Source organism: Lycorma delicatula, chromosome 3, assembly GCF_047948215.1.
Source record: "Lycorma delicatula isolate Av1 chromosome 3, ASM4794821v1, whole genome shotgun sequence".
Classification (NCBI taxonomy): Eukaryota; Metazoa; Arthropoda; class Insecta; order Hemiptera; family Fulgoridae; genus Lycorma; species Lycorma delicatula.
In genome coordinates this window covers 186,643,440-186,661,074 of record NC_134457.1, presented here as the reverse complement: position 1 = coordinate 186,661,074, position 17,635 = coordinate 186,643,440, and the positions used below count along the sequence as shown (strand labels likewise).

The window sequence follows — 17,635 nt, the reverse complement described above, 5'->3', positions numbered from 1 at the left end:
TTTTGCTTTACTTTCAAATAAAAACAGGCATGTAGAATTGTAAGTTAGGCAAAAAAAATAAAAGAAACCGCACATTTTGTTCTTAACTATTATGTAAATACATGCAATATAGCCTATATTGTATTAAAATATTTTTAGCCAATCAATTTTCAGACTAACAAAAGTTTTATGTAACATATAATATTTACGATAAGAATGAATATAATAATTTACAACACAAAAGCACCAGCAAACAGGCACTTTTCACAAATAATCATGAATTGTAATTTTTAACAATATTTTTAAAATTTATTTAAAATGATTATAGTTTTTTTTTTTGTTTTTTGTTAAAAGGACGCTCGAAACTGTTACGAAGTAAACTATTTACAAGAAAACGTTTGTAAATATAAATTTTTACAAATAATATTTTTATACAATGTAATCCGGTAAAAAAACAGTTGATGAAAATAAATAAACTAATTATTCTGGATTAGCCTAAAATAAAAGAATCTATAAGAAAAATATGTTTTTTTTTAAAATTATTTACATACGAATGTTTATTATTTTTCTTTCTAAAAAGAAGTTGAACGATCGTGACAAAAAATAAAACATTATTTTAAAAATATAATAAGTCGGTAGTAAAAAAAGTACATGCTATAAAATAGCGTACTTACATAATTTTTTAATATGACAACATGTAAATAGAGTTCATTATATTTATGAGTCGTTTAATAGATAAGAAACACCAAATTTTATTCATAAAATATGTTTTGGCGTGTTAAAACATGTTATTAGGTTATGACTGTATTTTTTTATTTATTTTAGTACCTATAATATTATTGCTTTAATCGGGGTTTATAATCATATTTCACAATGCGAGACTCAACCAATAATTTAACATCAAAGCGTTCATTTTAAATATGTACTGTCATATATTTTTTTATAAATATTTTATAATTTCATTGTACAATTTTTAATTTCTAATATTACATTAGAGATTTTAAAATATGGTATTATAATATTTGTTTGTGCGGGTTACATTTACAGTTTTTCTCACAATACAATAGATCTAATATTAAAAGCAGAAAAATCTTTAACCCGATGAATTCATTAAAAATGAAAAAACTTCTAAGGAAATGTTTTGCATATAATTCTATGATTAAGGCCTATTTACAACTTTAAGGAAGTTCTAAGAAGGCGATTCCTTGCGCTGAAACTAAAATCATAGTTATAAACGTGGACTTAATCAAGTTTTATAATTTTTTATAGGTATCACCTATCTAAAAAGTTTTAATTAACTACAGTAAAACATAAGTGTACACGCAAAATACGCATTCATTTCTGGAATATACATTAAAATAAAAAAAGTTTTCCGCTAGCAATTACAATCTTAATTTTTAAAAATAACGTAAGGTATCAAAACTGCTTCCTTTTTGTTATTTTTTCTTATCTTAACAAAAATGATCACTAATGTTTACAATAGATCGTAAATACAGTATTTTAAATTTCACACAGTTTAAATAAAAATTATAGTTCAGTAAGCAGTTTTCTTATATTTAATCTCTCATGTAATACTAAAATATATATTTATACCGTTCTTAAAACTTATCACATAACTTAAAATAGTTAACAAGAACTTAAAAAAAAGTTAGTATCTGTTATTACTATAAAAAATGAAAAAAACAAATCACGAAACTTATCAATAAATTTTTACAAGTTTATCGATATAAAAATATATTTCAAATTACTTCAAGATATTAGATTTTCCAATTTATATTACTTTAATATAAACTAATTTTATCGGTTTATACTGTTTTGAAAATAAATTATTACTTTTTTTTAAATGCTTCGTAATGTTTCGTTCGTCAAGTAAATATAAATTTTATAAAATATGCTGGGTGCCAAAAAAGGATAATATTTACCATTATTAACTATCACATTTTTTAATTAATTTTTTATTTTACAATAACTAAATCTTTCATTTAAAAATTTTAAATCAAGAAGTATAATAAATATACACAATTAAATTGTTATTTTACAAAAAAAAAGAAATATATTTATATATATACATATAACCTACTTTTTACGCACCCGGTGTATGTAATTTATTTATTAATTTTTTCAAAATTTGGTTTTAAATAATTTATTTTTTTGTTTCAACTTATCTTTACGATGAAATGTGTCGGAACATACTGAAATTGTGGTTCTATTGTGTGTGTAGCCTCAGAAGAAAGAACAAGGGGTGAGTGATATAAATAATATAAAATAAAGTTAATATATATTTTAATAGATTAAGTTTAAATGTTAATTAAATCAATTAAGTCAATTTAAAAAAAAAACAAATAATGAGTTTAGTTTGACATTTAAAAAAGCTTATTACTTTAGAAAATTTGAAATACTGGTAGTGCATAAAAGTTTTAATTAATTTATAATATACAGTAATCTTAACAGAGATAGTACTACAAAGTTAGAAAATGAATTATAGGTATTCCTAAAATAGTGATTATATATTTTGATAATTCCTAAGAAGTGTATTACATTATTCTCTACATTTTTTTTTTTTTTGTAAAAAATTTGATTTTGAATGCTAGATTTTTTTTCTTATTTTTTTATTTAATTTTATTTATAGTCGCATCAACAGTTAAAGTCCTTAGCGACTTATCAGTATAATGTAACTACACCGGTCAATTTGTAGTCTTAAACAAACTCAGGTCGACTACTCCTGAGACGTGTAGTTAATTGAAACCCGACCACCAAAGAACACCGGTATCAACGATCTAGTATTCAAACCCGAAAAACGTAACTAACTACCTTTATGAGGATTTGAACATGAGAACTTCGGCCTCGAAATCAGCTGATTTACGACGACGAGTTTACCACCAGACCAACTCGGTGGGCTAGATTTTTATTTTTTTGTAATTATATGGTTAGATAAAAAATACCGTTAGAATAATAAAGATCGGCCGGCGGATGACGTAAGACGTAAAAATTTAATTTTAAAGTTTTGAATGAATTTACTTTCGCAAAGAAAATAAATTTTGTATTGAAAACATTAAAAAAAAATTACAAATATGACCGAAAAAGTGAGTGAGGTATTATGTCCGATATTTATAGTTTTATATTAAATATGGTGCCAGAGTTGTAGTGGAAGTTTGCCGGCAGTTTGTAGCTATCAATACTGATCAATGTATATTTCATCTAAAAATGTTAACTACTATAAAAAGAAATAGGGCTTCAGTTTTCGCCGAGTTTTATATCTTATTAATTGATATAATTTAGCGTCTCTGCAAGAATATCGTCTGCCAGCGAAAACTAGCCAAACTTTGATAAGATAAAATCCTTGAAGTAAAAAAAAAATTTTAGATCTGAAGTTCATTAAACAAAATTATAAAAGAATTATTAGTAACAACTCACTTCCTGCAGAATTTATTTTATAAGAAAATTCTATTCCTTAATTAAAAGAAAAGATCGAAAATAAAAGTAAAAATAAAAAATAAATCTGTTTAAAACGTAATTTAAAAAAGTAGTTGTTTATTATTCCACAAGTTACTATAAGTAAAAAAGCTCCATAAGTAAAAAAAAAAGTTAGGCAAAATGCAGGAAACCAAGACTACAAGATGTTTATAAAAAATACTTACATAAATTGTAAAAAAAAAAAAAAAACGTTGAAATAAATTAGATATTTAATGGAGAAAAATTTTCTTTTTCTATAATGCTAACAAAATTAAATAATAATAATAGAAAATAAACATTATAAACGATTATCTCTAAAAATAGTTCAACAATAACTTTGACTGTATTAGTTCAGTTGTACTCGATTTAAACACTATGTTTTACAAAAATGTGTTCGCACTATAGTACGAATTTTCTAGTGCATTTTTTTCTGTTTATTTAATACATCATATAATTATGTTGAGATATTCGTGGTATAAACTTAACGTGACATAATAATACGAATAATTGTGCAAATGGATTTATGCTGACTACAATAATTAGCAACAATTATTTACTATAATTTAAAGATAAATTTAATTTTATATAATAAATATACAAATAAATAAAATTAGGTAAATTAGTTCTATAATATTACTGTTTTCACATAATATGTTGCTGTTATTACACACTGATGGTTAATCATCACCCCACTCTCTATTAATATGTAATAAAATAATATAAAAATCATATTATTGTCTTAAAATTAATTTTAACTAAATTATTATAATTAATAAATTTATTTAATAAATTTCACATCAAATAAAAAACAAGATTTTTTCGAGCATATATCTGTCCGTCGTATAAGATATAATATATCAAATTTATTTGCAAACTATTCTTATTTTGACCGTATAACTCTTCAAATTAGACTTAAGAAAAAGTACGTATAAAAATGTGGAAAATTACAATTATTAATACATTTAAACGTTAAATTGAAGTATTTTTAACTTTTTAGACCGACAATTAGGAGATATGTTTGTGGGTATATATATATATATATATATATATATATATATACACTTTATAATACTTTAATTCAATTATGAAAAAAAAGTCTCATTAATTTCAAAAATTTCAACCAAATAAAAATCATGGATAATCGTCGAAACCGAACGTTTTGTAAGCTATCGTAAAGTTAAACCCTTCCCTATTAAAAACAACCCCTTTCGGTACGCCGGAAGGCGGAGGTAGATTTCACCGGTGCTAAATAGGGGATAAAAAAATTTCAACCTTAAACTTACTCAATACTTACATCAAATTTACTCAATACGACAATGGTTGTTTGTGAAAAAGGTTTCACATGTTTAGCATACTATAAATCCCATCTTCTTACAATTCCAGCAACATTTTGGTCATCCCTCACCGTAAGGGTTGGTCATAAAAAATGTTGTCAGACAAAAGTTTTAGATAATGTTTAGAGGAATACCGACCATTTTAAACCGATTCGATACTCTGCCTATTAAGGGAAATACGTATGTGTTTTTTTTTGTATTCAAAACCCCATTTTTTCCACCCCCTAGATCAATGGTTGGTGATATCAAAACCTTCACTTAGATAAGTTTTAGGCCCTTATCCAAAGAATAGTGGAAGTTTAAACGAATTCGATATTTTACTTAATAAGAAATTTATAGCGATATCTTGTTTTTTTCGGAAAAGCCCCCCCCCCCCATTTCCACCCTCATGGTCCGATTTGAAACTGATTGGCGGAAAATTACGGCAGTTATCGTGTCCACAAGAAAGTGAAATAGATATGCTATATTTATATATAAATGTACATATACATTTTTGAGCTGACGGTGGTTTTGGGGTCTGGGGAATGTGAAAAGCGAAGACATGTCGAAATTTTCCGCAGTCGGAATCATTTTACCCATTACAATAGGTAGGTAGCTTTCTTATGAAATTATTTAAAATCAGGAATTAAATTTTTTCTCCCTGATTATTTGTATGTTATTGTACAGTGCTAATATAAGGTTGCAAAAAATGTTAAGGCATTAATTAATAAGTTTAATTTAGTAATAGATTTAGAAAAATAAATGAAAAACTATTTATTATTATTGTTATGATTATTTTGATTACACATAATCGAAAATAAAATAGTATTTTATTAGTTATAACAGTGTCTCAGATTACTAACATAAATTACTCGAGAAAACTTTTCCTTTTGTATATTATTTAAACTTTATTAATTATTATTTTCTTATTGATCGAGATGGTATGTATATAGCATTATTTCACGCAATAGAAAGGATTAATTTGTTGCTTGTTTGTGTTTATTCATAGGAACTTTTGTAGATTAGCAGAAGATTAAATTTCTCAGGGAGTAATGATATTCATTATTTAGACAGTTCATGTTATGAATTAAGTTGCAACGTGCAGGACTAAATAAGCCGGTCGGCTTAGCTTGCTGATATGCAGTAATTATTAGAATGTATGAAAAAACATATAACACTCTTTACTTTTCTTTGTTTAGAATATTGATTATTCCTGAGAATATGACTACGCCGTTTTTGGGAATGTATGTGAATAAAGGTAGATCACCAATAATCGTTGTGGTTATCACATCTAACTGACCAACAATTATTGATTGTTTATCACTTAATGCTCCACAAAAAAAATGTTCGTTTTTCTTGTCAAAATGAAATAGTGTAAAAAAAAAAAATGTAACATCTTTTGAGTTGTTGAGATGGACTTTTCAGGAAGTTTATATTTAAACCAGCTTATTGGTTGCGTAAAGTACAATTAAATTTTATTTAGTGCGTCTTAACTTTATACAGTTTATCGGTAAAAACATTTAATTTTTAAATTAATTGTCGGTTTAATTTAAGACATTTTAAGAACATTTCAAGAATGTAACATTTTTTAATCGCTTCGTTTAATTAATATGGTAACAGGCCTTTATATACTTATCATTATCGCGCCGTAATTACGCTTTTTAAATCTTATCTGAAATGAAGGATTTTTATAAAATATTTTTTCATTTGCCGGTTATGTTTTTATTTAATTAGTGATGAGGTATTGGAGCGCAACTGTGAAGTCGTGTAAAGTACACGTTGGGCTTCACTTGTTTATCCAAGGCAACTTTTCCATCAGAAGTGATCTATGTAATATTTTCAGCCACCTGTTTTTTCCAATATACCATTTTTATAACAAACGGTAGTTAATTAAACAATCATTATAAACGTATTCAATTCTGTGATAAAAAGATCTTTATGAAAGACGCTAAAAAATTATAAATTAGGCTAGGTTCATGCCCAACAGCATATTAGTTTGAGGAACCACAGCTGTCGATCATCAACGGTCCGTCTGGAAACGTCCTTGATGAATTCGTTTGTTAAGTGACAAAAAATATTTGTTTAAAAGTAATTAAAGATTTTTATGTACATAATGCCGATCATCGCGATGAAGTGATAGCGTTCTCAGTCCTTCATTCATAAAATCCCGCTTCGAATCCAGTTCAGGGATGGTATTTTCCATACGCTAACAAATTATTTTCATTCCATATCCCTACGCACAAGCGTAAAACTTATTTGGTGAATTAATCATAACCCCCCCAAAAAAATATATGTTTTGAAATTTTAAAAGTATTCCGTAAATAAAACGTCATTTTTATGCGATTAACATAGAAGTTTAAAAATACTTATAAGTATATTATAATATAAATTTCACGTTCATCTAAAAGTTTATGAAGGAAATTTAAAATATATATAATTTCATTAGAAGTATTTTTAAAAACTGTACTCTATATAGAATAATTTTAAATAAGGGCATAGGTCAAGACTTTGTTACGACCCAACTTTATTACCCTTGGGATGCCTTTAAATCAATATGGAATAAAGTATCACAATTTCCTTGGCCTTTTCATTAAATTTTATCGTAAACTGTTTCTTTATTGAACTTAGGTTCAATACGTACTTATTTATTAAACTATTTTAAAGTTAAACAATAAAAACTAATAAAAAAATAATAAAATATTTATAAAAAATAAATAAAGAGTTCTAATAAATTATTTTTTTGACCGTGACCCTCAATGGTTAATAATGAATATTACTGTGCGATGAAGTATTATGTGCTATCGAGTTTGAGAATAAATATTAAAAAATAATCACCTGCTTGTTAGATCTTCATGAAGTAGATTTGAAGTTTAGCCTGTTTGTTTTAACGTTTGTTGAAATTGAAATTCATTCAGAATTTGAATCGTTATTAACCCGAAATTTTTAAAGATGTAACTATATCAAATTACCAACTTTTATACTTGTTCATATCTACGCCTTACAACACGAACAGATGGGAGCGCACTGTGTTAGTTTTGCTACAAATTCAGCTAGAAGCTTCTGATGGGAAAGGAACTGACTACCGTAATCAAATATACGTGTAATCTAGATAATAATAAATCTTTATCGGTAGTTTTAGATATTATTTACTGTTTAATTTGTTTTGTTTATATTATTTTAGAGGGAATGTATATCAGTACACATCGGCCAGGCTGGAGTCCAGATCGGTAACGCCTGCTGGGAACTGTACTGCCTGGAACATGGCATTCAACCCGATGGACAAATGCCGTCAGATAAGACTATTGGAGGAGGTGATGACAGTTTTAATACGTTTTTCAGCGAGACCGGATCCGGTAAACATGTTCCTAGAGCAGTGTTTGTCGACCTAGAACCTACTGTAGTCGGTAAGACTTTTATGTATATAACATTTTTTTTAATGTTTTCGTAAAAATAATTTATTAGTTAAGTGTTTGTTATTGACGTAATGGATATTTGTATTTTTCTTATCTTTAAACACGGTTTGAAAAACTAAATAATAGTAGTATATTATGCAACGAGCCTATAATAACAGCCATTAATGCAAAAGTGCGAAATAAGTTACGATACGAACCTTGGCGGGTGTCGTAGACTTCGCAAGAGTGCATTAATGGCCATTATAGAGGGTTGCATACCGTACTTTTTCTACGGCTGAGAAAATATTGGGGATTGTTGATTTAAATCAATGTCAAAATACATTGTTTATGGTATATTTATTTTAATTTTTCAAAAAATTACATTAAACGATACATTTCTGGGGGCAATAGGTTCTTAGACGTAAGTTTTGCATTTTCATTAATATCGATCGGTATTAAAGACATTTCTTCTTCAGAATCCGACATAATTAATAAAAGGATAAACAGTGAAATATAGAAAACTAGTTACCTATTGGTGTACTTTCAAATTATTAATCTCTACATGTTGCCGGCCTCCGTGGCGCGAGTGGTAGCGTCCCGGGTTCGAATCCCGGTCAGGCATGGCATTTTTCACACATGCTACAAATCATTCATCTCATCCTCTGTACAGTAATGCTTAACTGCGGCCCCCGAGGTTAAACAAAAAAAACAAAAAAAAAACTTTACATGTTAACTACTAAATCGAATTAAAATCAAAGTAAAAGAACAACTGATACGTTAAACAATACCATCTTCTGGTTGGTCAGAAGTTGAAAAGAGTAGGCTTTTGATCGGTTCAGCCATTGCATCATGCCGACCTCCGTGGCGCCAGTGGTAGCGTCTCGGCCTTTCATCTGGAGGTCCCGGGTTCGAAACCCGGTCAGACACGGCATTAAACAAAAAAAATCCGGAGGTTAAACAAAAAAAAATTGTATCATAATGACCCTCATCGTGATACAGGTCCCAGCGGCGTAATTCAAAGTTAGAAAACAGCCGTAGAAAAACATTTTTTTTTTGTAAAATAATAAAAAAAGAATAATAAATCATACAACAAATTTTAAATAAATTAATATGATTCTTACCAAATTTATAATAAACGTACTTCATTGTATTTGATAATATTATCAATTTATTTGATAATTTTTTTTATTAATATGTTTTTCCACAATAAATAAAAAAGGAAAAACTATGTGTAGAATGGAACGATCATTTTACGCAAGGATTCGTTTCATTTTTGTAATATTATTAAAATTAATGGGTAATCATATGCAAAAAAAAGAAATTTGTTCTGAAAAAGGTTAATGTAAAAATATTACTTTACCTTGTTACAGTCACGAAAAACCAAATGAGACCTCCATTATAAAAATAGAAGCAAATTTAATGTAACGATAACGTAATGCATTGGTATTAAAACGCTAACCTCCAATACAAATAAGAATTTTCATCTACTGCGCGTACTTTAAACAAAATCGCTTCCTTAATTTTATTTTGTAGCTGTTTGATATCCCTAAAACATTTATTATAAGAGAAAAGATTTCACATGTTATTTTCAACAAAATGTATTTGCTGTTTTGAACATAAGTTGTCCTTTTTAGTCAAATATTAAAAAACGTAATTTAATCAGCTATTTGCATTCGCAAATTAAGTATTGTAGCGCCTGATTATTGTCAATATTCAGATAGCAACTGATTTATAAGGTAACAAGAAACATTTACCAGAATTGAATGTATAAACCGGTGTATGAATTTATCATTCAACTTAATTTAGCATCGTACTTGTTGGAATAGTGGATAGTATCATGACTGATCAACTATTTGCTTATACTGAACGATCCAGATTGAAATTCAAATAAAAGCATAATGATGCTAAATTGATGTGAATATTCTGACATCGTTGTGCTTTATTTGTTGAACGTCAGTTAAAAATGCGACATCAGGATTTTTTGGACTTTGAATTAAATGATACTCTCATTTCATTTCACTTATCCTAAAGAGATTGCTAAAATACAACTCGTCGTAAAATCTGTGTGAAAGAGAAGGTTATATTTCTAACTGCCTTTTGTTTTTTGTTTTTTTTTTTTTTAAAGGCAGTTAATGCGAGCGAAGAAACGATCTGCTATTCATAATATTTACTGTACTTTACAGACGACTAATCAACATCGGTTACCGATTTAGTTTTTAATTTTTACGATTTATCTATTTCTGTTTATTTTCTTCATTTTTAATTTATCGTTTTACTTTTTCTCAGTTTTGTTGTCAGAACCATTATACGCGGAATACAATTCGATTACATCCAAAAATCTCAATGACATATTGTCGTTGTAGGATTCAGATCACATGAAATTCGATCACAGTCATATTATCTTGAAACGGATGATTGATTATTTATGGTGGATGGTAACCTACGAAGATTATTTTCTATCAATCGATCGAAAAACTAAGTTACCTTTTCGTGTTAAAAATAATTCATATTATTTTGGTAAACTAATGACGCAGTACAAAAAAAAAGTTTAGTAAATCAAGATATATTAAAAAGAATAATGGAATACAGACGTGCAGAATCCCTACATTAATAAAGAAGTTTCTTGATAAGATTATACATCACCCAGAAAACTTAATTTAAATGAAAGTAATTTCTGTACTTTAAAAATTTTTTTAAACATTCTGAAAATCATAAAAATAAAAATTATTGCTAATAAATTTTGTGAAATGATAATAATTTAATTTTTTGAAATGTTTTGCTGAAATGGATATTATTCATTTTATAGTAATGGAGTACTAGGATCGAAGTTTCAAGAAATACGTTTTAAGAAAATTAGATTTTCTTTAATTTTTGTTCTTTTTTATTGAAGTGTGGCAAATTATGGTACAAAATTCTTGAAATATGAACTCTGTAAACCTCAAAAGTAAAATTGGAACTCTGTTCAAAGTGCCAAAATATTTTCCTTCAAAATTTTATGGGACTAATTTTTGGCCTTTTAATGTTTGATAAAATATATATCCTGAGGTAGTAAAAGAGAAATATTTAGTTCCAAGGGTAAAAACCTTCTGTAATATTCACTACCTAAGTTGAAGCAGATCAGATTTCATTCAAATTATCAATCGAGATTAAATTCAATTAGTATTAGCAATTTTTGCTTGATACGAAAACAAATCGGCTAAATTAATTAAACTTTGTATTAAACACAATGTGACAAAGGGTTTTCCGAGCAATTTATAGAAAAGGTTTTGTGAAATCTAGATATCATTTTAGAAATTTTGAATTTATTGGATTTTAAATTAAAAGAATCTGAGATTTTCAAATCAATCTCCGGAAAAAGATCTCCCACTGAATTAAACGATGTGCAAATAGGTGCTTTAAGGAGACACTGATAGCCAATTACTGATTAGAAAACAAATTTGCGTTCAGTCGTTCCGATCTAGATAGATTGTTGAATTCAAAACATGTGATCGGGTTAGAAGACATCTTAAATGTGTAAACTGTTCAGATATAGGTCGTATATTATTATACGACTGGCAATTTTGAGTGAGTACGAAAGCCAGTTTTTGACATTCGATTTTAATGTTTAAATTGAAATTCCTTCCTCAATACGTTTTCTTTAAAAATTAAACTGTAAAACAGAATTTTATTTTTTAAGTTATGGTTTTATCGATAAAGAATAATTAAATTTCTTGTAATTACGTGTAACATGTACAATTCTATTTTATTAATGATTTCCCAAGTTCAGAGAAAATGAAAAGAAATTATAGACATGACAGTTTTATTTAAAGTATTTTTGTGGTCAAAGTGTTCTAAAAAAGAAGATAAGCAGTGTGGTATCGTTTTCAGCTGCACAGAACTAACTTCTAATAGTTCATGCTTACTTGAAAATCCCACCTGAAAATAAAGATTAATTAGTTATTATTCAGAATACTGCATTTTTGCAGTTCTTTTTTTGGAAGTAAAGAACGCTCAGTAGAAAGAAAACAAATTCTTACAAAAATACCCATTAATAGAATATCCTTTATTAAAAAGTAAAGTTCACTTAAGAAAAAAATTCCTTTCGGCACACCGAAAGCGGAGGTAGATTTTACCGGTGCAAAATAGGGGTAGGCGAACTCGGATTGTACGAGCTCATATCAAACATTACTTTCCATGTTTTACGGACACTACGTTTTCTCATTTGACTACAAGCTATTGCTAAATTTATTAAGACTTCCTTATGTTTCTTCCTGAACTGCTTAACCACACACCTATTTGAGGATTAGTGGGAGGTTCTAGGTTTGTCTCTTTATACTGATAAAAAAAGACAATGTTTTCAGAAGGTTTTATTTAAATACATGTTTAAATGTAAAATGTCAAAAATGATGTCGAGACGATGATTTGAAAGTACAAAAGGGGTTATGATTTTTTTTTGTCTTTGAACCCATTTTTCCACCCGTTTGCCCTTATCCAAAGAATAGTAGGAACTTTAAACGAATTCGATATTTTACTTAGTAAGAAAGTTAAAGCGATATTTTGTTTTTTTTCCGAAAAAGGCCTTCCATTTCCATCCCCACGGTCCGATTTTGCCCATTAACGAGCTCGACCGAGATTTTTAGTTATATTTTATGTATCAATTTGAAAGTGATTGGCACAAAATTACGGCAGTTATCATGTCCATAAGAAAGTGAAATATATATAAATGTACATATAAACCTTTTGGACTGACGGTGATTTTGGGGTCTGGGGGTTGTGAAACGCGAAGATATGTCGAAATTTTCCGGAAATCGAATCATGGTACCCATTACAATAGGTAGCTTTCTTATGAAATCTACTTAATAACATACGGGTTAAAGTATGAACTACCTCCGTTTTTTTAAGCAACACGTTTAATAAACGTATCAGTTTTTTTAAATCGTAATTTTGAGTGACTCGAAAATCTGTTTTTTTAATTGGAGGAGAGACCACCCTCCGAATTCATCACTACGCCTTTTATCTTCTACAGGCTATGTATAAATAATATTGTTGTTCCAATATTAAATTGTATGCAACCCTAAAGCATTGATGATTTTATTTTAGATGTACTAATACAAATTTACCCTTTTGTACCGACATTATTTTAAAGAAAATTGAATTACGATATGTAATTTCATTTTTGTTTGAACTGCATTTTCATTTAAAATTAAATCTAATAAACTCTCATAATTCTATTGTTTGATGGTTATAAAATTTTATTAAAACGCAGTATAGAATATTCCTGTGTATTGATTTTACTCGGAAAATTTCTCTTTACAGTATATTATTCGTCAGTTGTGTTGATGCTATGCACTTTTATTTACATATATTGTTCAGTTTTTTTTTAAATTTTATTTGAATGAAATTATTAGCATTTCATGTTATTTTAAGAAAAACAATTCGTAATCCTTTCTGATACCGATTAATGTAATTTTCTTAGTTTTATTTCATTTTTTTATGAACAGTCATCATCTAATCTTAGGAGAATTATTAGTAATCACTTTTTTCAAGAAAGTATAAAAAATGTACGGTTCTTTAAAAATATTTCCGTTAAAATACCTTTTCACGGTATAAATTAACCGCCTTTACTGTAACTGTAATCATATCTATACGGTATGAGATTTGGAGTATGTTATTATGTATCAGTCAGTAGGAGTACGATCTTTAAAAAATGTATTCTTGATCGGTTCTGTTACTGTTCGCATGAAAGAAAAGAAAAATATCAAAGTGCATGCTATGCATTGCTATTAAGAAAAAAAATTAGTTTAGTTTTAATTTGGCGGTTATCAATAAAGGTCATATTAGGACTAACTGCATGACATTATGTTAAGCACCGATTTTTTCCTTACATATTTATGTGTGCAAATGAAATATTTACTTATTTACTCCAGTACGCGCGTGCGCGAATCTGTGTATTTTGACAAGGGTGCATATAATGAGGCCAAGGTTTAAGTACAAAACGAAAAATGTATTCATAAAAATGTTTTTATGAATTTAAATGAAAATATAAAAATAAAATTCATTCTACCCTTAGCGTGTAAAATGTTCATGTGCAACAAACATAAAATGAACGCTTATTCATAGTTTTATCGATTTTATATAGTTATCTACTGACAAACCGCAAATAAATGAGAAGTTATCTAATTTCCTATTTATACTGAATCAAACTTGCTCATTGTCATTATAATTTTTTTATATTCACTGCAATATAAATATATTTTCCGCTACAGCCCAGTTATCTACAACTTATTGCTACATTATAATAAATTTTATTTTGTTAAAATAATTGCAAACTTTGCAGCATTTTTTTTTTTTCAGTTTAACAGATAAAACAGCTTCTTTTAACTTCTAACAGCAATATGTAAAATAACAATTCTATAGTTACGTATAAGTAGAAGTCAGTTTTCATTAAAATCGTGAATTGATATTATTTTAATATCATCAGAACTTCAGTACCATAACTTCTAGTAATAATAATAATAATAATAATAATATTTTTTTTTTGTTTAAGATTATGTTGCTTCTTATTAATAAAATTATTTTTTATATGGGAACATTCAATTACAATTTAACTATGAGAAAAATCGGTGAGCAATTCTCAATTACATCTAAATATAGAGGAAAATAAAACAAACTGATGCAGTTTCAGTATTTAATAGAGAAAAAACTTTAGAATAAACAAAACTTCTTGCGCAATTCTGAGCAAGAAGACCGACTTTTTCTTTATTCAATTTGATTTTAATATATATATTTTTGGTTTAATATTGCTGCCAATAGATATTGTAGATAAAGAAACATCAACATTCCAACTTGCAGCATTATAAAGAACCACGCTTCTAACTTGCCCCGCTCAAATTTTTTCGACCTTAAATAAAAATGACTCAAGAACAACTCAACCAATCTTCATAAAATTTTCACATGCAAAACTTTAGATATACTAATACAGTAAATGTAAATTTCAATGAAATTTATTTAGTTTGGACATTTTCGAGCCACAGAATTATATATATAAGGAAACCCCAGTTTAAGTGAACGGTATTTTCATAGTCCTCATACCTCAAAACGTAAAGAAATTCACCCCCCATTTCCATCATGCGACCGAAAGTAATAATTATTCTTGAAAAGTCGATAATAACGATTTCTAAACATATTTTTATTATAGAAAATACGGTTTAAATATGTAATTAATGACCATTACGACTGTCAAATCATTAAAAATTTGTTTTATGGTTAAATTATTTCAGTTTTTAAAAATCGGTTGCATAAAAACGAAAGCCAAAAAAAAATAAAAATATTCTACTTTTTTCAAGTTTTCAACCTCGGTTGTTAAGTACGGCTTTTCATTTATAGCATCGGCTAGCAAAGTTATCTAACAGATATTTTCCGTGACATTTGCGGTCAAACAGAAATGTGATATGTTTGCGGTTATATAAAAATCCCAGGAAAGATTAATCTTAAAAACAAAGGATGTGTTTGCGGCTATATTAACGACAAGAATATATACCTCTAATTAAAAATTTATATTAATATTACGTGTTTGTGAATTGCTTCTAATATTGATTTCCTTCCGATTTTCTGAATTCATATGTTTGTTAAATAACTAAAATGCAGGAAGTACTTTACCCATATGTAACAAAATTTATATTAACAACTAGAAATTCTGGACAAATCGACCCAGAATTCTTTGTATTCAACTCTTTGAAACTATTACAGGAAGCTTATTTGACTTGTTGCGTAAGGAGTTTTTATTTTTGCCTGAAATTGAACTTGAAACTAACAGATCTAGTTCAGCGTACCAACTACGTATATACCGTCTGGCCAACCAGTTACGATTGGTGCGCTCGTATGCATAAAATTTCAAGCCGAATCGTTGAATAAGTTATTTTATTTTGAATACTTTTAAATTTTACGCCCTAAAATTTTTAATACGGAACTAGATGTATTACCTTTTGATCGTAAATAGTTCAGACCTACCAAATAGTAGTTCATAATGCATGTAATATAACTAATTTTTAAGACATTTCAACCTCTCTGTACTTCCATATAATAGAGCGTTAATTATCAATCCGCACTCACTAATTTAAATTTACTAATTGTACTCATAAACTAAAAAAAATAATTACCTACAAATACTTTTTTATTCTCTTTTTATCTTTTATTACAAACTGAATAAAATTATATTAATAAAATCAATTATCATAATTTCTCTATTGCATTATCATTTAACATTTTTAATGCCCGAGTTTGTTTAAAACAGGGTATTTTTAGTTCAACATAAGTTACAAGTAGATTAAAGTTTATTTTTTTGGTCTTACAATAATTCCGAAAATATAATAAAGTTTATAACGTAAAATTTTTTTTTTATCCTAACGGGAAACAAAATTATCTGCAATCCAAAGACTTTTCTGCCATCTAAAACTATATATTAAAGCAGGTAGAATATTATTCGCAGTTATTTAACAATACACTAATGATTACATAAATTTCAGACGTTAAGATGTAATTCAACACTTTTTTCTTATTTCCTTTGAATAACTAAGTATTAGTTATTAATAAAGTTGCCGATCTCCGTGGCGAAGTCGTAGCGTCTCGGCCTTTCATCTGGAGGTCCCTGGTTCGAAACCCGGTCAGGCATGACATCTTTCATGCGTTAAAAAAATCTATTTCCATATTCCACAGACAAGCTTCACGAAGCTTACGTGGCGAGATCATCAAGCAAAAAAACAAAGGAAAAATTAACTTGTTCTGTACTCACCAGCTAAAAAAAGAACTGTTTAAGATAACAAATTTTTCTTACTCTAAACGTTGCGATAATGATCAGAAATGTCTTTTCGATAGAAGAATTTCAGAGAAAGTTTTTAATTTTTTACAAAAACTAAATTTTTTGTTTATAGAAATACATTAGGAAATCCACTCTTTTAGATAGTTGCTTTAACAACAACATAAAATATTATTATGCAACTAATAATTTACAAAGCTGTTTATCTCGACTGAAATCTGATTTTTCCCGACATTTTATAATTTGATTTTTATAACTATCAACATAATCCTGGAACTTCTTCTGAAATCAATTTTAGTTTCCTTCCAACGTCTTTATCTATTTAAAAAAAAGAAGAAATCAACCCTTAAACTTTAAAAATATCTTTTTAAAAACCCTTAAAACTAATTTGTATAATTATTTCATGGAACTTAAGATTAAAAAAATATTAACAATAAAAAATATAACAGTGCAAAAGAAATCGGATTCTTATTCTGAATCCTTTGAATGATTGATCCGATGAGATCAGATGCAATATTTAACGTTTAACTATCAATTCCGATTAGATCGCATCACTGAAACCATTTTTACTATCCGTCATAATTCGTTAACCTACTGTTAGATTTCCACTTTCGTAATATTATTCTTTAAATTATCAAACGATAATTTAAACGATCTATTTTTGAATCACAATAAACTTTTTACTAAAGTGGTAACTCAGTAGA

At 27.7% G+C, this 17,635-nt stretch overlaps 1 protein-coding gene across 2 annotated transcripts in view; it reads left to right on the top strand.

Annotated features, from left to right (window-relative positions):
• LOC142322289 (tubulin alpha chain, testis-specific-like) overlaps positions 1 to 17,635 on the top strand; it is a 126,362-nt gene that overhangs the window by 91,859 nt on the left and 16,868 nt on the right. The window contains exons 2-3 of one of the 2 annotated variants that reach the window (XM_075361201.1): positions 2,201 to 2,221; positions 7,927 to 8,149. In XM_075361201.1, coding sequence (XP_075217316.1) covers positions 2,201 to 2,221; positions 7,927 to 8,149 — 244 coding nt within the window. The remainder of the gene's footprint in view (positions 1 to 2,200; positions 2,222 to 7,926; positions 8,150 to 17,635) is intronic. The other variant, XM_075361202.1, reaches the window with a different exon arrangement.